Source organism: Sceloporus occidentalis, unplaced genomic scaffold (assembly GCF_023333645.1).
Source record: "Sceloporus occidentalis isolate IW3139 unplaced genomic scaffold, rSceOcc1.0.p SCAF_1, whole genome shotgun sequence".
NCBI lineage: Eukaryota > Metazoa > Chordata > Lepidosauria > Squamata > Phrynosomatidae > Sceloporus > Sceloporus occidentalis.
The window spans coordinates 36,453,672-36,478,898 of record NW_028316981.1 but is presented as its reverse complement, the minus strand read 5'-3'; the positions used below and the strand labels follow the sequence as shown (position 1 = coordinate 36,478,898).

The window sequence follows — 25,227 nt, the reverse complement described above, 5'->3', positions numbered from 1 at the left end:
GCAATATAACATCCCTTCAAATAGTTAAACAGGGCTAGCATATCACCTCTTAATTTTCTCTTCTCCAGACTGAACATACCCAGTTCCCTTAGTGGCTCCTCATAGAGCATAGTTTTCAGACCTTTTATCATTTTAGTCACCCTCCTTTGGACATGCTCTAGCTTGTCAACATCCTTTTTGAACTGTGGTGCCCAGAACTGGACACAGTATTCCAGGTGAGGCCTGACCAAAGCAGGATAGAGTGGCACTATTACTTCCCTTGATCTAGATACTATACTTCAGTTAGGGGATGCAGCCCAGAATCCCATTGGCCTTTTTAGCTGCTGCATCACACTGTTGACTTATATTCAACTTGTGGTCTACTAGGACTTCTAGATCCCTTTTACATGTAGTCTCCTTAAGCCAGGTGTCCTCCATCCTGTGTCTATGCATTTCATTTCATTTCATTTTCCCCCCTAAGTGAGATACCTAACATTTCTCTGTGTTGAAATTCATTTTGTTAGCTTTAGCCCAGCTTTCTAATCTATTCAGGTAATTTTGAAGTTTGATGCTGTCCTCTAGGGTATTAGCTATTCCTTCTAATTTTGTGTCATCTGCCAATTTGATAAGCATGCTCCCTATTCTTTCATCCAAGTCATTGATAAAGATGTTCAATAGCATGGCCAAGGTTAAGCCAGTCAACCAGTTACTAATCCATTTAACAGTTGCATTGTCTAACCCACATTTTACCAACTTGTTTGCAAGGATGTCATGGGGGACCTTGTCAAAGGCCTTATTGAAATCAAGATGTGCTATGTCTACAGCATTCCCTTCATCTACTAAGCTGGTAACTTTATAAAAAAGAGAGAGAGATCAGATTAGTCTGGCATGACTTGGTTCTCTGAAACCCATGTTGACTTTTAGTGATTATGGCATTCCCTTCTAAATATTCACAGACTCTCTGTTTAATGATCTGCTGTAGACCTTTTCCTGTTATTGATGTCAGACTAACTGGGCGATAATTATTGGGATCCTCTTTTTCTCCCTTTTTGAAGATGGGGAAAACATTTGCACTTCTCCAGTCTGCTGTATGTAGTGGTTGATAGTCTTTTTTCACAGCAAACAACTGTAGTACTTTGCTTCCACTTTAACTGTCATGGCTCCAGTCTATGGAATCCTGGGATTTGTAGTTCAGTGAGACATAATTTTTAAAATTACAAATCCCAAGATGCTATAGGATGAAGCTGTGTCAGTTAAAGTGCCATGAAAGTGCTATAGTTTTATAGTATGAGAGAGACTGTAGACTTGCCATTTTCACTCTTTAGTTCACACATAACATGCATGCCTAAAGAAGAAACTCATGTGTTCCACTTTCCAAATGATGGGGAAACCAGGAGTCCTTGGTTCAGATGTACAATGAACAAATGGAGAGTGGAAATTGTGATTGCCCCTGCTACCCATTTATATTCATTGGTCATACAGAAGATGTTGTATGAAAAATGGCTAAAGCAGAGTGAGCTAAGGTTTGGGGGGCTGCACTGGACTTGCACGAGACCTTGAAGTATTATCTGCCCCAGAAGCACCACCAGGGAAATACAGGGGGTGTGAGCTGCACCAGGTGGAATACAGGCGGTTGTCACATGGCAAGGTAGTACACTCGGAGAGACTGGCATGACTACTGGGCAAGTGAGAAAGGGTGTTGCCTCCCTTTCTCACTCACCCAGCAGTTGTACTGGACCCTAAATGGGCCTGCTGGAAGCCGCAGCACTACTCCACCTCAGCAGTGGAGAGAGATCAAGGCATTTTGCACCCCCTCCCTCCCCCCCCCCCCTGCACTGGGTGACACCAGTCTCAGCAGTGCCACTGATCTGTCCCACCCCAATTATTTTTGTTTTCCTTTTAAAAAATATTGTTGGCTCAAAGTGTTCCCCTATGCCTGAGCAATTTTGTCAAATACCCCCCCCCCCAATGTTTTAGGCCCAAGAGAGGCCAGGAATTGAGGCCCTCTGAAAGCCTGAAAAACAGTCTTGAGTAGTAGTTCTTTGAGGGTTTCACAGCAGTGGTGTGACTGTAGCGCAGGGCAACATATTTTTGCAGTGTCTTCACTGTGGGTGCTCTGCTCATAGCCTTTTTTCTCCTTCTGCTATTTCCTACATGGGAAGGCTTTCTCTTGGTTCCACAACCACCACAGGCTTGCTTGGTGAGGACACGAGAGAGAGCCTTCTTGGTGGCTGCTCCTACCCTCTGGAACTCCCTTCCATGGAAGGCTAGGTTGGCCCTCTCTCTGCTTTACTTTCCTTGGCAGGCAAAGACATTTTTATTAAAGCAGGCTTTTAATATATAATCATTGTCAGGTAGGCTTTTATATGAGGCATGTGCACTATTTAGTATTTTTAACTTTTGTATGTTTTATGTAATTTATAGGATTTTAGCAAGCTGGTTTTAAGTGTTTTAAGATTTTTATTGTAAAGGTTCCAGGGGAAAGGAGGTGTATAATTGGAATAAATAAATAAATAAATAAATAAAATACATCAGCATAATTATTCACAAATTCTGACCATTGTGTCTTCTAGCACAATTACGTAATCTCCAAATTAAAGCATTTTCAGGAGATCCGTGAAAAAGGACGAAATGCTGGGAAGGGGACTGCTGTGTCTTTTCCTTATTATGGCAACTGATTTACGCTGTTCTCTCCTGTCCTGGATTCATAGACCTGAGTCATCTCTGGTTCCTATGCCATTCAGTGAAACAACCACTCTAAAAAGAAAAAAAAAACCAAACATTTTTTCAAGCATTAGCACTACATAGAGGAATAGCGCTTTGCTACCTAGCACAGTCCTGATCCTCTGCTGCGTGGGCAAAGGTCATGGTCTATTTTGAAAGATAAGAGATCATATCAAAAATGCATTTGAAGCAAGGCAGGGTATCTACTTCAGCCTTTAGAAAAAGCAGTGTTTGAGCACTGTTTGCATCAGGGGAAACAAAGCTTATTTGGGTGGGATTGGGATGAGGAGGATTTCATGCAGGATCCTCCCCAGTCTATCTGTATTTCTGAAATGTTGCAGTTTTCTTGCCTGGTAATACATGTGTTATTTTCATACAGCCCCCCCCCCCCCCCAAATCAAATTAGGTAGGAAGTGAAGGAGAATGCAAATTAGCCTCCCTCCCTATTTAGGACACAGCAAAAGGAGTAGAGTTAATCCACTCCTGTTGGCAGCCTGTTTGGGACCACAGTGGTGGCCCACTTCAAGAGCAGGCCATCTGGTTGCTGTGGTCCCACAGCAATTGCAGCCAGAGCAGCCAGAGATTGTTCCTTTTGGACTTTTTACTTCGGCCCTTAGTTTCACATATATTAATGTATCTGTCCTTCTGAAACTTTATAAACTTTTACTTAGTGCCACGTATGTGTTGTTGCAATCAGAATTGTGAATTACAAGGAACTGAGAAGATAAGTGCATATTTTAAAATGCCCTATGAGCAGATGATTTTGCATAAAACAACCAGCACCTACCTGTTGTCTCAAAATATTGCAGTATCTCCTCAGAAGAGGCAATTTGTGACTGTAAAATTTTCCAGTTCTGCCAAAAGAGTAAAAAAGTTGTTGGCCACTGATTTTCTTTTCTTTTTAAAATAAAATGTAAAGGCAGAATAGAAGACGGAAATGTAACAGAAACACTTTAATACTGATTTCTGACAGTTGGTGGGCCTAGTCCCCTCCTAAGGAACTACAGTACTTGCAAATTTCATCCAATGTTGTCAGTGTGACTAAAATGGTCTTAAACCATGTCCTATGAGGAACAGCTTAGGGAGCTGGGGATGCTTAGCCTGGAGAAGAGAAGGTTAAGAGGTGATATGATAGCACTGACAGTAAGGGCTGTTCGACAGTGGAACACCGTTCCTCAAAGAATAATGGAGTCTCCTTTTTTGGAGGTCTTTAAACAGAGGCTGGATGGACATCTTTCGGGTATACTTTGATTGAGAGTTCCTGCATAGCAGGGGTTGGACTGGATGGCCCTTGTGGTCTCTTCCAACTCTAGGATTCTATGATTCTATGATCAGCACTCAGGGACTGGCATCAGTCCATGGACCATCACTGTGAGTAGTACTGTATTAGACCACTTATCAGTTTGGATTGGAATTATAGGGAGGGTCTGTTGCTGAAAGTGCTGGTTTGTGGATGTGACTAAGAAATGGTAAAAGGCAAATAACTACATCACAGTGGGACCTATTGACGTGGGTGGTTCTTTTTTTCTTTTTTTTAAGGCAAGTTTTTTGCCTTTTATTCTTTGCAGATCTTTAATATGTCATGCTGCTTGGCTCGTATGGAAGTGCTTTTGTTTCTGAATCTGTAAGTAAAGCAAGAAATTGTCTGGTCATTTCCAAGAGATAACATGGTGATGGAAGAAGTCTGGGACTGTGCGAACCTCTGCTCTAAATAGCTTTTATTTAGGGGGTGCCGTGGCTCAAGTGGTTAAGATGCTGACCCTGTTGATTGCAAGATCATCAGGTTAGCAGTTTGGGGCCCGGGTGCCACATGATGGAGTGAGCTCCTTACTAGTCCCAGTTTCTGCCAGCCTAGCAGTTAGAAAGCATGCAAATGCAATTAGATAACTAGGTACCACTCTGGTGGGAAGGTAAACAACATTCTGTGCAATCATGCTGGTCACATGATCACAGATTAGTCTAACACTGCTGGCTCTTCACCTTAGTAATGGAGATAAGCACTGCCCCCTATGACTGGACATGACTTGACAACCTTGTCAGTGGGGAATACCTTTACTGTTACCTAGGGGAAAGACTTGTAGGCTTAGTGGATGTACTGTCCTTTTTGCACTTCAGCCAGCTCTTTAAAAATTCTGAGAGCATGTGATTTGGAGGTAAGAGAATTTATATGTGTGTGTTTTGTTTAGACTCTTTAGTGCATGGGTTGTTGTAAAATCAACTTCACTGAGTAAGAAATATGACAATAGAGAGAATAGCTACAGAGAGTCAATGAAAATATCAGAAAATGGCAAACTAAACATAAAATACAGAAACTTTTATGTTTTCTGGCTACAGAAAAATTGATATTCCTTACAGCATATTATGATGATGTGCATTGTCCAGAGCATAGAGTTGCTTTTCTTTACAATGAAAGTTGTGTTTATTGCTATTTTATAAGCATCATTTTCTGTTCTTTGCAAACACATTGCTTGCAGCCTTTTGGCCCCTGAGATCTAGATCATTATCAACACAGGCTACAGATTCTGATTTTCACAGATATAGTGTATTGAAACATATTAATAGTATTGAGATTCTTCAAAGCAGAATGATTTAACACAGCGTTACTGCCATCAAGGAGATGTTCCAAAGTCTCCAGAGGCTAGGCAAGATATTGTTGGCACAGCTACCTCTTTTCAGTTGGTAACCGTTAAACGTTTCATGAGTGAGATCTGTTCTTCTCTGTCGTCTGATGCAAGTCTTGGCATCGAGAGGTGCAACGGCTGGCATGGAACTCATTAGCAGCCTCTTAGAAAGGGCTCATTGATCCACACCCTTATTTTGAGGTCAAATGAGTCACAAAATCCCAACACTGTCAAATCCATTTGCATCCTTTCTCTCCCTCTTCTTCCAGTGCTTGGAAAGTTTTTTCTTCTTCAAATAATTGCTTACCTTTACCATTTTCAAGCTCACTTTTCTTCTAGTACAGTGAGCCCTTAGTATGTGTTTGAGTTTGGTTCCAGGACCACCAGTGGATACCAAAATCCATGGATGTTCAAGTCCTATTAAATGTAATGGATAGTAAAATGCTGTCCCTTATATAAAATGGCAAAATCACAATTTGCTTTTAAGAATTTATATATAATTTTGAATATGTTCAAGCTGTGGATGTTTGAATCCGTGGATAAGAAATCCATGGATATGGAGGCCTGACTGTAGTTCGTTTGTGTTATAGTTAATATCTTTAAAAGTAACATTTTACTTTCTTGCTATTTGAAAGTAAGAAAAGTTATTTTAGTTACCTTTCAAAATTGGTACAAGTGAATAGCCTGTAATATAAAACTCACCTAAGTAGTATGGCTATCTCCTACCCTGTGACTGTATAAATAACTGTTACTTTACAAAAGGAGTTGTTGTTAACCCTAGTTATGTTACACTGGTAACATAACTAAATTCATTTGCTAGCTGCTATCACAAGTGGCAATTACCTCAGAATAAAGACAGCAAAGTCAAAATGTTCATATCAACTAAAAGGCTGTTCCCATAGGAGGTACCCCTGACTGATTTGCCCATTTAGTACTTACAGTCGGCACTTCTTATACACAGATTTTTTATACACGGATTCAAGTGTCCACAGTTTGAAAATGTTCAAAGAAAAGTATAAATTTCAAATACCAAACCTTGATTTTTCATTTTTTATAAGGGACACCATTTTGCTATGTCATTATATTTAATGGGACTTGAGCATGTTTTACATGGGGATCTTGGAACCAAACCCCAGTGTATAGCAAGGGTCCACTGTACTATAAAATGTCAACAATAGAAGGTGGGAAGTAATGTGAACTATTAGACCACCAGTGCCAGCACAGAGACAGATAGAAAATATTATTATTGGTATGTTACATTCCTACATCATCATTACTTCAGTGAGCTCAAAGTTGAGATGCCTTTCTTGTCTCTTCTCTGCTTTATCTTTGCAAGAACCCTGTGAGGTAGGTTAGGCTAACAGTGACTACTTACGGGCACTGAATGAGTTTCATGGCTTGGTGAGGACTTGAACATGGATCCCTCAAATCCCAGTCCAACATTCTAAATATCGGACCTCATGTTGATTGGAGACTCTCATATCTCTGTACATTCATAAGAACTTAATGTAGTTCATTGCAGATATGCCACTTTATGTAGACACATGTTTAAGGAGACTGCTAATGATTTGGGATCAGTTGCAAAGATAAGAATACATCTCCATTTCGCGCACGCGCGCGCACACACACACACAGAATATTACTATAGGAATTACTTTTACTATAGGAATCATTCAATCTCATGTGATTACCCATGGGATTTAGCAATAACTCTACACAAGAACACAGAACAAAACCAGCTCCTAAGCTTTTGACTGGTTACTGTAACTTGCTGTATGGCCACAGTGCTATGGGATGAGTGTGCTGTACACAAGCTCTAATTAAATCGTAGCATTGCTGCCAAGGAAAGCAGATGCACACAAAGTATTTTACTGGCTCTGCCTTTGGAGTTGTTTTGTACTGATTGCTTCCTATTCTTTCATAACTAGCATTTGAGGTAGTAAAGAGATGGGTGTGGGGTGGGTATAAGAGGGAGGGAGACATGGGTGGTATTATTTCCTGTGGTTTCTCACTTGACCTGGCAACGTGATGATTCCATCTTTTATTCAAGAAAACCAGATCCCTAGTCCCTATAAGTGCAGCGAAAAACCTCAAAAATTCTGGCATTTTTTCAGAAGAGTGGAGGAGAATACAAAGACAATTTCTTAGCATAGGACATGGGGCTGGTGTTTGGTCTGGGATGATTTGATATTGCATTCTTTAGCTTTGGAGTTTAGGGGCACCTAGAAGAATCCTTCTCTTCTCTTTGTTCCTGTGTCACTTGTTGTGTCTACACTACCATCTCTTTTACTTAGAGGAAGTAAATTCCCATCAAAGCCACTTTGCCATTTGTTAGGGAATTGGTTAGTTTGAGGACTGGGTCACAGAAGGAATCATATAGGTAATTCCATATCTTTATAGGGAAAAGATTTACTTATTGCAGTTTTACTTATTGAGATTGGAGGAGGGGTGGCAGTTGTTTGATGAGCTGTATAGTCTTTTAGGTTTGCTAGTTTAGGGTCAAGAAAAGTTGGAAATAATATGAAGGCAAAGAATAAGTTGGAAATAGAATAAACGTAATGCAGAATACACACACAAATACTTTTTCTTCTTAGTACACCATTTGGATCACCTTGGTACAGTTATTTATTTATTTATTTATTTATTTATTTATTTATTGGAGTGTAATAAAAGATAGTGATACATCATGTGTATATAGCCCTGATGAATAAACAGTGGCATTCTGCCTTCATTTCTCAGGGTGGAAATGTTGTGCACTTGTTACCTTGCCAGTGTTTTGTTGCTTTGTTTTGGTTTTTAGCTGGTTCAGCTGGTGGAGATTACATGAAAGTCAGCCGATGTGCTTCAGGAGCCAAGAAATCCTCCCATTCGGTCCTTGTTTTTAAGGGAGGAAACCACACACAAATCCTTCTCTACATAGACTAAAAAATATAGCATATTAGAATCAAACTAAGCTTCCTCTGAATAATTTTGAAACCATCCCAAAGTAGCTGTAGATCTTGCCAAAGGTATCACAGCACAGCCAAAATGGCTTTGGAAAACAGCATCCAAAAGGCATAAGCCTGCTATTGCTTTCCATTGAATGCTGCTTGTATTGGACAGCAAGGCTGCATGCCTCCAGGAGAAGCCAAAGCGCACCAGTCTTAGCTTTACTCATTACAGTCAGTGTATCTGGCCTTTCTCCAGCATTCAGGTCTGAGCTAGTTCTTCCTTTTTTTCCTCGCCATCTTGTCTCATAGACGTCAGGATTAGTTGGTATTAAAACCTGAGCCCTCTGATCTCTATACCAATATCCTTTGTAGCAAGCCACATGGGACTGTGTACAAACAAAGAGAGCTTAGAAAAGTTCCCTTTGTGAAATTCAGATTTCAGAGTCTCCTAACCAGCACACATGATAGATACTCTGGTTAGGGAATTCTGGGAGTTGCAATCCAAAAGCAGTAGAAATCAGGTTGCACTTCTCCTACCTCCTAATTCCAAACTCATTCTGGCAGAGTTTCTTCATGCCTCCTCAGATTCAGTCATACAAGTCTTATGTTTTGGCATGGGACCGGGTTTCTCAGGAAGAAATTCTGCTCCTAAGAATTCTGGCCTTCATGTCATGGATGCCAACCACCTTTCGCTGTGGTAACTGATGTAGATTCTTCAGCGGCCCTTTGCCTGGGAATTGTCATTAGTGTTTACCCACTCCCTCCTTCACTATTTCCATGGCTGGCCAGGACTTCTCTCTGTGATAGGAATAGGCAACCTTCTTTGCAACACAATCCTTCTGTTCCTTTTCTCTGTACAACAAACTCTATAAATGAGGCTACTTGGCCTGGACCACACAAACCTGCCTGACGAATCTTATCTCTGTCATTGCCCAGACAAAAAGAAAGATTTATAATACACTGGCATAAAATAGCATATAACAATGATATTTCAAGTACTGTTTTTAAAATGTTTATCTTTTTAAAACTGTATTATATTCTTTTAATGAGTAATCCATTTTAATATTGGAATAGTTTCAAATCTATGAATACACAAGTATGTTTGTATGTGTTCTGAAAATGGCTGTTTTCTGTTTTTATATAATAGCAGTTACCCAATGTATAGAAAAGCCACAAACCAAATTAGAGTAATTAAAAGGGACTGATTTTCTAGATTGTTTAAGTTATAGTGTATTGTTAGAGACACAAAAATAATGCTTTAGTGTGCATGTAGAAACATTATTTGAATCCTGTTCGCCTCTATGGAGTAGTCCCTTGATTTCAGTGGAATATAGTCTCTATGACCACTGGTTTGACAACAATTTAGTTTTCTTCACAATGGTAGATTCAGAATTTTAGATTTTCAAACAAGTCATCATCGTCCATCCGTCCCCCCAAGATATTTGAAAAGTTACTGTTTGGACTAGAAAAAGAATCCACAGTCAGGGGAGTCTGATGGCTGTAGTAAAAAAAGAAGTAACTTTTCCAAGTTGTGCTTTCTCCACTGAGGTTATTGTATCTCATTCTATGGCCTTGTGGCTTTGCTGCTATGAATGTTTGAACAAAATACGCATTTGCAATCATTTGGCCATTTTGTGTGGATTTTTTTTTAGTTTCTTTGCTCCAGGCCTTTTCTTCAATAGAATCTGGCACAAGCCGAGTGTTTATTTCTATGCACATGATTAAACAACATTCCCCGTTCTCTTTGTGCATTTCCTTTATTAAATGTAACCTTGGAAAGCATTTTCCCCCCTGTTGGCAAAATAAGTTCATTTTCATTATTTTTATGCCATAACGTGAAGCTGCTGGCAATCTAGATCTCTTTGTGAGACCCAATAGTTGGTAGGCAACTTTCCATCCCTCCAGATGTTGTTGGAATTCAATTCCCATCACCTCTAATTAATGACTGTGCAGGCTAGCGTTGATGGGAGTTGCAGTGCAAGATTATTTAGAGGGCCACAAATTAAAGGAGACATGTGATGTCATCATTGTTAGCAAGGGAACTGGGTTGTTGTGTTACCCAAATTGCTGGTGTCTGGGGAGGACACCCCCCAAATTAATATGTTTTAGGGGAATTTAATATTAACTCAAATAAGCAATATAGTACGGTCAGGGTAACAGCAGCCTGGGATAGCAACCAAATTGTATACCAGGTCAGAATCACACAGAACTCCAGAGGCAAATCCAACTAAGTTTGTATTTTTGTTAGAGAAAACAATCAGCACACACAAGCACACATACACTCACACACAGAGACACACAGGAGCTAGGAAAGCAAAGGTGGGAGAAGTGGAATGGGTTTAAGGCTTTGCTAATGGTGATACGTTAGTGATGTGAATCTTGATTCCAATCGAAGGGAGTCCAGAACAGTGAAGATTCAATAGCTGCTGCGGGGAAGGACAGGGGTTATCCAGCATATTGAGGAGGCTAGTCTAGTCAAACCAACAGAGTGCCTGCCTGCTTGCAAACTAGACCAAGACCAGAGAATAGCTGTTTTACTAGCAGTATATATACCCAGAATTGTGTCTTGGGGGCAGAAACCAAGGCTTGAAAGGATTAGAAATTCTGCTCACTGGTTTCCCAGGGTGAAAAGAATAGTTCAGACTAGAAGCGAATAGCTGGGTGATTGCTGTGAATGTGCTAGACAGAGGGATTTGCCAGTGCTTCCCTGTCCTAGGTAAACACAAGCAATCACCCTCTTTGGCCATGATCCTGTCATGCCCTCTGTAGACAAAAGGGATTATGCTGTGGCCTCAGGGAATCCCATCATGGTGGGTGCCTTCTTGACCCTGGCTAGCCCTAACTGGTCTTTCCACATGTGAGCAAATCAGGTGTCCACATCAGGGTCATGCCTAGGTCACCCCCAGCTTCCGTTTTAATATTAATTTGACATTAAACATGAGGGGCAATTCCTGGGGTGTCAGTTGCAGTTGGGATGTCCGTGGAGTCCTGGTAGTTAGAGTGTTGTGTCTTCCTTCTTGTACTGCTAATGCACTTTCTCAGTCAAGCATAAATCTGGCTGGCTGAGCTCTGCCTCGGAGTGCTGTCACTTGGCTGACTTTATCAGTAGACTTCAAGAACCAATCCCTGTTAACTAGCCAAAATCTGTTAAGAAGTTGTTCTTAGTCTGAGGAAACGTCTCTTCCCGAGAAGATTGCTTGGCTCAGTGTAGAGTCCCCTTCCCCTCTACTACTTTCTTTTGGGACCCAGCATCCTTCCTGTATGTGATGATCTTACTCTTGCTGAGGCTGACTCAAGATCTTTTGCTTTTGGAATCAAATACTAAATGGCATCCATTCCCAGTTGCGTATTCAGTAACCAACCAGACTGGCAGCTGAATATAACTTGAGCATTGTTGAGGAAGGATTGTCCTCCGACATACCTGAGGATAGTGGATACAGAGCAAACTGTATGGCACACCTGGCTCAATTCCCCGCCCTCTCACCAACACAGTAGGCTTCTGCTTCCCTTGTCACCATGAGCACTCACCACTAAAGATGCCTGCTTAAAGGGAGGGCTGGTTTGCTTAAAGGGAGGGCTGGTTCTACTGCTTGGCTTCAGCTATGTTGCCTGCCTTTGAGCCCTTTGATATCTTCCTCTGGAACTTGACTTGTCTCTCCCCTGGACTGAATCTGTCCTTTCTAGCCCCTCAAGACTGATAGCTGGGATGTCTTATGTTCCCTGAAACCAGGTCATGGGGAGATTGACCCCAGAGCCCCACTGGAGTTCACATGGAGTTGTACAATCAAATCTCTTCTTTAACAAAGCTTCTGGGGGGAATGTGAGAGTGGATGAAAGCAATTACAAGTTATGTCTCATTTTAGCAGAGGTGATAGCCATCAGGGTCCATTTGTGGCCTCTTTTTAGTTCTTGTTATTGTTGTTTGATGATATTGGGACCTGGCTGTTTGTGCTGACCTACATTTCAGTACTGTTGGAGCTCTTATATTAGGTTGCAAGTTTGTTCTGTCAAAGAGTGTGAACAATTAACTGTTTTAGGAACAGAAGGTGGCAGATTTGCAGATCTTTAGGTACATTAGCTAATAAGCTTTTTCTGAATACAAATTTGCTTTTTCATTAGCTGGGTCCCAAGCTGACAGTTTTCTCCTTTTTGGCATGTGTTCAAAATTTTCTGATAAAAATGTGCATGTGAGTGAAAGAGATTTCTTGTTTTTCCTGTCTCTTCCATTAGCTGTTGCTAGAATCGTGGTTACATGAATCTGCTCTAATGATACATTGGAATTTAATCCAGTTTTGCAGTGATAATACAGACACTCTTGCTTTTCAATTAAGAGTGAATTAACTAAGGTTTATGTTCATTCATCTGGTAACAGGATTAAGCTAATATGAGATAAACCACTCTTAAATCAGAAGGACATTCCACAAGGAGCTTAAATGATTTAGCTAAATAGCTGGAGGAATGGGAGAGGTTCCTTCTGGAAATTTTAACAAGGAAAGACCTTCTTACCAGCCTTGGAAAATTTAACAGTGGGATGTCTAAGATCTTTCCCTAAAACCATAAACCCTCTGAGCTATATTAAACATAATGCCAGTAGAACTAACTCATACATTTTACTACATACGTTCACTCACATTTAGTCTTAGGGCTGAGTCAAACTTTCAGCATTTTGTGTTTTATGTGAAAAAAAGTTTTCTTCAAAGGGGCAGGGTTTTGCATCAACATCTGTAAAAAAACTGAAATACTGTAGTTCTATGCTACTTTTCAACATATGTTTTTGTGGTAGCTAGCAGTAACCATGGCAAAAATAATAATTAAATAATTAATTTTGTAATCAAACAGTAAGTAGGTATAAAATACAATGACAACAAAAGCCACAGTGGAACAGTAAGTGAAGAGAAGGCTAAGAGGTGATTTGATAGCCCTGTTTAAATATTTGAAGGGATATCATGTTGAGGATGGAGCAAGCTTGTTTTCTGCTGCTCCAGAGAACAGGACCCGGAATAATGGATGCAAGCTACAGAAAAAGAGATTCCACCTCAACATTAGGAGGAACCTCCTGGCAGTAAAGGCTGTTCGACAGTGGAACACACTTGCTTTGAGGGTGGTGGAGTCTCCCTCCTTGGAGGTCTTTAGACAGAGGCTGGATGGCCATATGTCGGGGATGCTTTGATTGAGAGTTCCTGCATGGCAGGGGGTTGGAGTGGATTTTCTGGTCTCTTCCAACTCTACGATTCTTTGATTCTATGGTTCTAAGTGGAGAAGTAAGAAGAATAAAATACATTACCCATTAAAAGTTCAGGAAAATAAATTTGTGTCCACTTGGCATCAAAAGCCACAAAAATCAGCACTAGTCCGGCATTAGTAGGAAGTGTATTGCACAGTTGTGATCCCGCCACCAAATGGAACTATTCTCTGGTCGCCTTGTCACAGAAGACGAATATCTCTACTGCTGAATTTAAAGAGTATGCAGAAACATAGAGGAGGTGCTGCTCTTTTAGATACCCTTGTTCCAAACTGTTTATGATATCTTTCTTATGCAAAGTCACCCTTTGAAAATGCTGGCAGCCTATTATTCCAGTGTTCTTTATCATTAGGAAGGATTTTTGTCTTTTTTCACTAATATCACCCTGATATCACTTCTTATGCTAATTCCTTTCATGACTAGCAGTTTGGGTTGCCACTTCAAGATCACCCTGGGCCCTGGGGTTTCCATGTCAAAACCTGAGACCTAGGGATAGGCCAGTGGCATCATTAAACATTATACAGCTTACCTGTTTGGTAATTAAGATAGAAATCTTAGTGCAAGGAGCTGTTCCCAGATCAAGGTTATTGTGGGTTATTCTCCAATAAATTCTCCTTCTCACTTATTTAGGGAAATAGGATAAGGAACACTTAATCTGCCCTATTTGCTTCTAACAAGAAAATAGATGTAGAGCAGAGTGGAGGGTGAGCCTTGATATCACAATGACTGGGAGAGAAGGAGCCATCTCTAATGACTCAAGACAAAATTGCCACTACACAGTTATAGTAGTTTGATGCCATTTTATCTGTCATGTGGAATCCTGGGATTTGTAGTTTGGTGAAATTCTTAGAATTTTGTGCTAGAGGGGCCCAGAAGTACATCCATGGTATAAAGGTGTGGAGATTTTGACCATGGAGCCACAGCAGCAATGTAAATTAGTGGGACCCTGAATCCGATACCAATCTGGGATTCTAAAGAGCTAAGAAAACTGGATTTGAGAGATGAATACATACATTGTGATCAGATTTTTTATTCATGCTGATGTGGTGGTAGTTCCACTGATGTTTTGACATCAACTGGGCTTGACCCTACCATTGGGAAGAGGGAGGCAGAGGCTTTGGGGGAGAATGTGACAGAACTGTTTGTGCCAGATTGGCTGTTATACATGGATTAGCCAACAAAATTTCAACATGTACCCAGACACCAACACATATCTGAGGCCAAAGGTCACCATGTTTTGCAATCCTCTCTAGATGGTCACCATGCAATAAAATAAAATAAATAGGCTGTTAGCATATTTGTATATGTTTAATAACATATTTTGGACCTGTTGCCAATGTGTATACTCCTAGTTGAGCTGGGGGCTGCAAAGATAATGGACAAGGAAAATGCAAAAGAAAGACAAAAATAATGGACAAGGAAAATGCAGCCATAGGGAACCAACAAGAATAGAAAAAGTGGATATAGGCACAGATGGGAGAAACAAGTCTGAATGGCGGGCAGACTTGATGCTAACTAACCCACGGGTAATTTTTCTCCTGGGCTTGCTTCAAATTGTTGGGGTTTTACCTATTTAAAAATAGTTTTGGAGAACTAAAATACAATCCTATATTAAAAGAAACAGTGACACATGTAGCCTGCCAAACCAGATAGATTTCTGGATAAAGAAAACAAAATCACAGTACTAAGCAGGGAAGAAAGAAAGAAAGAATCAGAATTCTGTAATCTAGAAATACCTCCTCCAAAGGTCTCCTTACTACAAATATATTCTGTATTTATATACACAGGTTGCTCCCTGTTTTTTTTAAGTCCTAAATTAAACTTATTCCTTCCACGAGGCTTCCTGTTTGTGTAGCATCTAACTACATTTGGATTATAAGTTAATGGCAATGTGGAACCTAAAAATATTGTCTCTTAACAGTATGTTTGATGTGCAGGAGGCGGCTGCTTTTTTTGAAAGAACAGCAAAAATATCCTGCAGGTTTTACTTCAAATTTTTGAGGTTATAGAAGGGAAATGTAGATTTGATTGCTGAGAACGGTGGCCCACACACTCATATTGAAGTACCATATTGAAGCAAAAACTTATTTAATAATTGCTTCCCCCTTTTACTGGAATTTCTATGAGTGAATAATTTGACTTGGTAACATATTGAATCTTAGCATTCTCAGTTACATAGGAGGGGGAATGAATTACACTGTTTTGTTTCGGTTAGAACCTTACTAGGTTCTGATTTGGGTCCTCTCAAGCAGTGTACTACAACAACTGGCACTTCTCCAACCGATCTCCAATAACCTTTTAGGCCTCCTTAGTAAATGTAGTGGCTCACAATACAACCAGTGACAGTTTTAGAACAAATTAGGTAAGATTACTTTTCACTGTTTATTTTTACACTTGAATCAGTCAGTGACTCTTTTAGCAGGGAGACTATAGCTCACAAGCAAAGCTCCTTTTTGTCATGCAATGCAAAAGGTCCCAGGTTCAGTTCATCACCTCTGCAGTTAGATGGAGTTAGATAGCAGGTGGCATGACTGGCTCAATACATTATTCTGCCTGAAAGAGCCCAAGGGCAAGATGGCACCCCACCCTATCCCTGATTCCATGTTCTGGCAGTTGAATCCTGACTGGCAGCTTAACAAGTTGACTGGTAGTTGTATCTTCTTTCAACACTGCTCTGTTGCAAGCCAATGGCAAGAAATGTTGGGTAAGCTCAGTTTGTGTATAACGGAGATGACCAGGATAGTAAAATGAGAAATAGGTGAGGTGAAATATTAATCAATAGATAAGTAGTAAGGTCCCCATGCTTAAATACCCTAAAGGCACTAGATCCCATCTGATCTTAGAAGCTAAACAGATCAGGCCTTTGTTAGTACTTGGATGGGAGCCTGTCAACAAATGCCAGGTGCTGTAGGATGTATTTCAGAAGTAACTTACAAAACTACCTTTGAAAATTTCTTGCCTGAAAAAAACTTATGAAATTCATGAGGTCACCATAAGTTGACATGTGAATTGAAGACACGTATACACATGCAAGGTTCACCATCTTTCACAGGGAAATGTGTGCATAGACAGAGTAATCACAGCTGGATGAAACCCATAAATCCATCCTGGCTCTGGAAAGAAAGGCCACAGAGATGTTTCAGTTAGCTGGGCCTCCATGCCCCCCACCCCTCCTTTCAGCTATTGGTTTGCACCACTAAACCCATGGGGAATGGGAGGTTTATAGGTTGCAAGGTGTGCAACATGGTACATATGGCTGTATCGGTTCTTCCCTTTATTCACCCTTAATAAGCCCAGCCCTGACAGGTGATGGCAGATAGCTTCTGGAAAACTGCTGCAGGTCAAATTGGACACTATTGGACCAGAAGGACAGAATAATAATAATAATAATTATTATTATTATTATTATTATTATTATTAAACTTTATTTCTAAAGCGCTGTAATTATACACATCAGAATTGTCTGATTATTGTACTATAAGGTAGCATCCTGTGTTAACATTGGCCCCTTCATACTATACTGTTAGAGCACTATTATTCCACTTCAGTTGCCATGGCAACATCATATGAAATCAGATCTGCAGTTTAGGGAGGGGCATTTGGAATTTTCAGCCAGAAATCATGGGCTTCACTAAACTACAAATCCCAAAATTCCATACGATGCAGCCATAGATGTTAAATTGGAATAATTGTGCTATGACAGTGTGGTGTGATTTGATTTGAGGATGGAACATATATGTATTTATGGAAGCAGAGTGTAGTGCAGCAGTTAAGACTGCTGGACTGTGACAACAGAGATTGGATTTCGATATCTTATTGAGCCATGAAATTTACTGAGTGATGTTAGCCCAGTCATACCATATTGAGGATGGAGCAAGCTTGTTTTCTGCTGCTCCAGAAACTATGACATGGAGAAATGGTTTCATGCTGTAGGAAAAGAGGTTCCACCTAAATCTCTTGATAGTAAGAGTGGAACACACTGCCTCTGAAAATGGTACAGTCTATTCTTCATAGGTTTTTAAACAGACACTGCATGACCCTCTGTCAGGAGTGCTTTGATTGTGTATTCCTGCAGCAGGTTGGACTGGGTGGCCCTTGGGGTCTCTTCCAACTCTATGATTCTATTATTCTGCTTTCTAAACCTGATCTACCACACAGGGTTGTTGTGAGAATAAAATGAGGAGGGGGGCGTGTTTAGAGCTCATTGGGGAACAGGTGGAATATCAATGTAGCTAACATTAAAAAGTGAGTATGTTTATAGCCCTAGAGAAAATGCAGAATATAAATAAACTAAAATAAATATATAAATAATTTATATGCCATATGTTTAAAAATTGAAAAGATGGACTTTGGTTTAGCTAATGAACCCAAACTTAGAATTTTCAATAGTACTCTTCCTTTGAAACAATGAGAGTCCTTTCCATTGATGTTTGATTGCTAACAATATTATCATTTCTTTGCAGATGACAGAAGGGAGACACTGTCAGGTACAGCTTCTGGATGACAGGAAATTGGAGCTGCTGGTTCAGGTGAGCCATTATAAATTATCATCATAGTTATGTCATTCTGCAGTTGTCCATTCCTATTCATTTCAATGGTATATCCTTGGCTCACAAAAGGGTATTCATATTTCTAAGTATAAGAATCCCAGGTGGTGTGGGCAGATACTGGTCGAGATGCTTCTACAATTTGGAATTTATTAATTTTTTTATTTATCAAGTTCTGATTGATTCTGTGGGTTTACTTTAGTGGGTACTAGCAAGTGAAATATGGTCCAGTTTTCAGCACCATATTTTAAGTAGAATATCAGCAAAGCAGAGTGTATCCAAAGGAGAACAGCCAGGAGGATGAAGTGTCTAAGAAAATAAGCTGAAAGAGTTGCATATGTTTTGCCCAGAGAAAAGAAGATTAAACATGTCTTCAAGATTTTATACCTGAAGGGCTGGTGGCACAGAGAATGGAGCAGATGTCTTCTCTGTTGGTCTGGAAGTGAGAAGGATGGGAGAAGATGCCTGGGTGGGGTGGCTCTTACCAACAGCTATTATTTATTTAGATATTTAGGTATTTATAATTGTACTATCTTTAACAGAGTAAATAATCATTAGTTGTAAGGGTAGGTCACATTGTCAGAGTTTTTCTCTCTGCTGATCTTTTTTTTTAATCTGCATGGCATGCATGAGTCAAATAAATAGTCTCCATAATATGAAGATGCACAAGCATTATTATCATATGTAGTTTGGATTATGAGATAAAAAGGAGAGGGGAATGTGTGGTCTTCCATATTTTGGACTGCAACTCCTATTGGCCTTAGCCTATGTAGCCAATGGTAGAGGTGTCATGTGCATTACAGCAACATTTGCAGGGCCACACTCATATCTTGCCTGAAATAAAGGATATTGTGTCATCAAATACAGAAGTCTATAGAGGAGAGGGATTTAATATTCTGATTGCCAGTTTCCTGCAGACACATTGAAGCAAGAATGGCTGTTTAGTACACGAAAATACCAAATAACCCATGTTGTTCTTTTCAATAGCCTAAACTGTTATCTCGAGAATTGTTGGATCTGGTAGCTTCACATTTCAACCTGAAAGAGAAGGAATATTTTGGAATAACATTCATAGATGATACGTAAGTATATGTATATGTGTGCATTTTTAAACAATTTTTTTACTAAATAGCCAAAGAATGAAATTGTCTTCTCCAAAATTATTTACTGATAATTTGGTAATTATGTAATCTTCAATAACAGTTAAGGGAAGTATCCAAGCAGATAATTTGTTTGTTATACAGGTTGAGTCTTCCTTCACCAGAGTTCCAAAATCCAACATATTCCAAAATCCAAAATTGTCTGCATGGGTAGCTGAGATGGTGACATCTTTGTTTTTTGATGGTTCAGTGTACACAGATCTTTGCTTTGGACTTGCATCTCTGAAAGTGTCTGGTATAGTGGTTTGAACATTGCACTACAACTCTGGAAACCAGGGTTCAGTTCCCTGCTCAGCCATGGAAACCTACTGTGAGTGACCATGGTCAAATCACACTTTCTCAGCCCCAGAAAACCCTGCCTTAGGGTTTCCATAAGTCTGAAACGACTTGAAGGCACACAACAAAAACAGCAAAGCAGCTTGAGGAGCAAAGTTTGGAATGCAAAAGTAGTTCAGTGCTTGGTTTCCTTCTTCAGTCCAAACTGCTCCACACTGTTCCTACATCCACAGAAGAATCCAGATATATGTTTGTCCTTCCCTATGGAGCCCTGATGGCGCAGTGGTTAAATGCTGGTATTATAGCCACAACATTGTGCGTTCAATCCCAGAGGGCTCCAGGTGGACTTAGCCTTCCATCCTTTCGTAGATCAGTAAAATGAGTACCCATCTTGTTGGGGGCAATTGACATTGTAAACCACTTAGAGAATGCTTAGTTCACTATGAAGCAGTATAGAAATGTAAATGCTATTGCTATTGTTATATCCATTAATGGAATCCTGTGATGAAGAGAGTGAGTTTTAAAAAAGCAGTCTAGGAAAAAGTTAAAAATAATTTCTATCCACTTGTTGTTTTGCTTAAAGATACATTTATACATGTGTGTATGTAAAATGTGAGTCATACCTCACTTTGACCATGCATTTCTGCTATGAGAGTGCTGAATTGCCTGTTGCAAGCTGTTACCACCATTGTTAGAAGTTCATGGTCTCAGAAGATTTTAGTGTCATCATCAATATATTTTTAGAAGTGTAGCTCCCATTTGGGAAAGTCTTCTCAGAAAATTGAGAATTGAGTGTGCTTTTGCTTTTTCTACCAGAGGAAAATATTTTCCTTTTATAAGGTAAAGGTAAAGTTAGTCCCTTGACATGAATGCATAGTCGTAACCGACTGCAGGACGCTGTGCTCATCTCCGTTACCAAGCTGAAGAGCCAGCGTTGTCTGAAGATGACTCTGATGGGGTTATGTGGCCAGCATGTCTGCACCGAATGCTGTTACCTTCTCAATGAAGTGTTATGTATTTATCTACTTGCATTTGCATGCTTTCGAACTGCAAGGTTGGCAGAAGCTGGGACTAGTGACTGGAGCTCACCCCATCATGCAGCACTCGGGCCTTGAACTGCCAATCGTCTGCTCTTCCAATTGTCAGAATTGATGTCTGAACCACTAAGCCACCGCAACCCACCATATTTCCTTTAATAACTAGCACCAAATCTCTGCTTACATATGTTCCACCTTTTTCACACAACCCCCATTATGTAGTGATACCATACTCCTTATTTCCACAGTGATCGTGTGAGAATTGCTTCTTTTTTCCCCACAGAAACAAAACAAAAGTTTCACTTTGATACAATCGAGAGATCTTTTTTTAAAAAAAAGATTGTAAAATTTTAATGTGTTACTCTTACAGAACAACAGAAACTTTACAGTTTATCAAAAATGTAATCTTACAGAATGAGATCTTGAAAACGCCTATAAATGCAATTCTGTTTTGCAGTTATTTTAACTATGAATTTGACACCTCCAGAGGGCAGTCTAGCTCCATTGTGTTAAAGCTCCTGTATAATTGCCATAGCTTTTCCTGGAAATACACCCAGGGGTAGCTGTCTTAGCTCCTGAAGCAAAATAAACAAAACCTAGAATCCTTTTCTTCTTCTTTATTATTTTTAACCCCTTTGCCTGATGAAGAAGACAGTGAAATTTTGCAAGTTTGCCTGATATATTTTATGCATTTTGGTTATCCAATAAAATGTATTGCTGTTCTGTGTGTTTTGGATTTTGTTACAGTATTTCCTATGGTGACTGACAAGAGACCAAGTAAATTACTTTCTCTCATGTTGGATCCACAGGATAAAAGAGCTCTTGTGGCAAGAGTTCAGTGGTGTCACACATTCTATTCAGACAGTAACCAGTAAGAATAAACTGTAAAGGTGCAAATAGTGGTTAATTAGAACAGCCTTCCCTAGCCTGGTGCCCTCTGGAGATGTAAAACTATAACTGCAATCATCCCTAGTTGGCTGGAGCTGATGGATATTATCCTCCAAAACCTTTGAGCCCTTAACTGCTTTGTACCTGAGAGACTACCCATCTTATTACAGTCTCCTGAAGTTACCAGTATCTGCAGAGTCCACTTTGTCAGGCATGACATGGGAAATATTTTTCCCCTCCTCTCATTCCTGATTGTGGATACTCTCCAGAATTATATTTAGCTGGACAACTACCTCCTGGGGATGCTCTAGCTGGAGATCCTGCACTGAGTAGAGGGTTGGACCTGATGCTATCTAGGACCCCTTCCAACTCTGTGATTCTATGATTCTACTTCTTTAACCTAGCATTTTAAATTATGCCCACTGCATGGCCATTTTAATAATGTGTAAGTACTTTTGTTTGTAAAGGGTTATTACACACTACACTGGTAGTACAAAAGATGGCGTAGAAATACTTTAACTGAATAAGTAAGTAAATCTAGAGGGCCTTTCCCCTTCTATCTGATTTGATGTCGTTGTTGTTGTGTGCCTTCAAGTTGTTTCGGATTTATAGCGAACCTAAGGTGAGCTTCTCATGGGTTTTGTTGGCAAGATTTGGTTGCCATTGCCTTCTTCTAAAGCTGACCTAGTGTAACTTGCCCATGGTCACCCATTGGGTTTCCATGGCCAAGTTCAGATTCAAACTTTGGTCTCTGAAGTTGCAATTCAACATTCAGAGCACTATGCCATGCTGGCTGTCCACACCACGCTGGATCTCCTATATTACTTTAACTTACTAATGCAGTGGAAATAAAAGTTCACAGTGAATTCCGATTAATTTTGGAGTGTGGGAGTAACCACACCATTGCAAAGGCTTCTCAGGGAGGATCAGTAATAAGCTGATCCCACTAAGAAATCAGGAGTTGAGCACTAGGTAAAAACAGTTGTGTGACCAGGCTATTGCAAATAATGTTCAGGCCTATGAGATCCATGACTTTGTAAATCTATGACGCATATGAGCTTGCCCTGTTTTCCATCTGCTCTGACATAGACTGAGCAGTTATGTTAATGGCACCTGTCCACAACCATATCTCAATCCATTAACTGACTCTTAGGTCTCAGGAAAAGAATTAATGGAATTTGCCATCCACTTTTTAAAAATGACTGCTAGATTTCTTTACCACTTTCTACTTAACATAACTTTGCATATTCTTAGCTAAGTAGCAGAGGCACTAATAAATCCTGTTAGTGAATTGCAAAGGTGCATATCAAGACACTGGCAAACATGCCCAATGTGTATCAGTGCACAATAAACATGGAAGTGTAAAACACATTGGGCACTTTGCTGGCTCTGTTACATAATATTGTAAAAGCAACCCTCTACTGGATATGGACATTACAAAACTGACCAACTCTAATTCCCACATACATAAGCCTGTTTCCAAAGACATAACTCTCATGCAGGATTCCAGCCTTCATCTCCAGTGGTCTCAGGAAGCTGAAACAGGCAACCAGCTTTTTCATTCACTTTTATTTTTATTTTGCTTTGTTTTTAATCCTGTTTTTTAAATCCTATTTAATTATACTTTCAGGGGTCAGAATATCTGGCTACAGTTAGATCACAGAGTTCTAGATCATGATTTGCCCAAGAAACCTGGACCAGCAACTTTGTTTTTTGCAGTCAGGTGAGTAACGATCATATAGGAATAAAATGCAAAAGAAATTAGCAGTGTGGAATTCCAGGCAAGGATTTGATGCTTAATTTTCCTTTATTATTTAACTTTAAATACCCATGCAGGGTTTGTTCCCTTGGGTTGTTTTTGTTTTGTTTGTTTTTTTTAAAAAATACAGTGACATTTGTATGAGTGGCTCTGTCACATTCCTCTTATCATTTCCCAACACAGCATGCTACATCATGTTCTAATTTTTTAATTTAAGCCTCAAAAAGATGAGTCAAAATTCTAGACACACAGTCATCCCTCCATTTCCACAGATTCTTTATCCACAGATTCAAGTATCCATGCTTTTGGAATATATATATATTTTCCAAAAAGCAAACCTTGATTTAGCCATTTTATATAAGAAGGACCTTTATACTATGCCATTGTATTTAATGGGGCTTGAGCACCCATGAATTTTGGTATCCATGAGAGGTCCTGGAACCAAACCCCCAGTGGATACCAAGGAGCCACCATAGTACTATCTTTCTGTGCATGGTAAAAATGCAGATTTCAAGGAAACCATTTATTTCCTGAGAAACACTCTACAGGTTTGGGAATGATCTAGTTGCCTGTTTGCACAAGGTCACTGCATCTCCATTTCATTCCCAGCATAATGCTATGAAACGGGTTATATTCAGAAAAATATCCCCAGTTGGACCCTGCATCACATCCCACATTTACTCTCTAGAATAGCTCTTTGAGAAGCAGAGGTAGCCACAAGGGAAGAGATGGGAAAGTCTTATTCTGTAAACTTCCTTAAGGGAAACTGTTCTAGGATCCAGGCCAATGAGTGCACAACTTATTATAACAGAGTTTTGGGTTGCCATGTTGTAGCCATGTTCATTTAATCCATTTATTTACAGACAGGGCTGTATCAAGTGGCTACACCCTCCACCCATTGCATACACTGAAGTAGTTCCTTCCTGACATGGCCTGTAGAATTCTAACATCTGCAGAAGAATTAGGCAGCTATTGCAGTGGGGACACTGCCCCTCACATTGTAACTCTCTCTGTCTTTTCAACTATTTGGGGGTAGCCTCTCTGGAGGCTGGACCAGGACTGCTGCATGAGGTTGCCATGGCCCTGATCCAGCCAGTAAAGGGGTGGCTGCAGGAACCCCCCCCCCCCCTTTTGAGGCAGTCTGTATAGCCCCATCCTCACCTTTTAAAGACTATACAGGTGCTTTTTTTCCACAACAAAAGGGGGGGGGGGAGAGTTTTCCTGATTGAGTCAGTTTTTTGGGGGAAAGCCCTGTATAGGCCCAAAATTTGAGATGTATGGTATTTGAGTGCCCTTGGGCCCATTTTACCTACCCCTGATTTATGGGTGGGGCCATTATGGGTGAGCAGGAGCCCCTAGGTTTCCTATGGGGAAACCTTTACATTTTCAATTGAATGTGGGAAGGCTGTCTCCTTCCAAATGTTTATCCTGTATATGCTGCCATCAGTAGATACTTACAGAACTGATTTATGCCAGGTCAGACCATTGATTCTTCTAGCTCAGTAATATCTACACAGATTGGCAGTGGCTTTCTGAGGTTTTATACTGTAGTTTTTTTCCCCCTAGCCCTGCCTGGAGGTTCCAGGGATTCAGCCTGGGGTCTTTTACATGCAAAACATGTGCTACATTGATCCTTCATTGACATTACATAACATCCCTAATACTGAGGGGCTGATTTACTGAGTACAACCGTATTCCTATTCACTTGTTTAAATGGATCAAACAAGATTTGAATGGGGTTTTTGACTTCTTTATTATCATCTTTGCATTTCAAATTGTAAACATTCTTTACAGTGGGAAGACTCTGCAAAGGCAACCAAGTTGCCCAAATTGCTTGTGTTGGATAAATGCCAGGCTGCAACCTGCCCTTACTACAAACCTTACATGACCAGCAATGGAAATATGGCTATCTTCAAAATTATGGCAGCATACCCAACAAAAGAATACCACAAAAAATGCTTGTCATTCTTTTTGACACCCTACTCTGTTCTAACTTGTGCTGCTCCTTTTGTGGTGATAAGACATATGTTGTGTGGCGGTGCCTTTTTGACAATTCAGTTCTCA

The 25,227-nt window shown here is 40.1% G+C and overlaps 1 protein-coding gene across 2 annotated transcripts in view; it reads left to right on the top strand.

Moving 5' to 3' along the window:
* The window catches only part of FRMD4B (FERM domain containing 4B), a 286,248-nt gene that overhangs the window by 129,578 nt on the left and 131,443 nt on the right, over positions 1 to 25,227 (top strand). For both annotated transcript variants that reach the window (XM_089519398.1, XM_089519389.1), the window contains 3 exons: positions 17,960 to 18,025; positions 19,031 to 19,125; positions 23,035 to 23,127. In XM_089519398.1, coding sequence (XP_089375524.1) covers positions 17,960 to 18,025; positions 19,031 to 19,125; positions 23,035 to 23,127 — 254 coding nt within the window. The remainder of the gene's footprint in view (positions 1 to 17,959; positions 18,026 to 19,030; positions 19,126 to 23,034; positions 23,128 to 25,227) is intronic.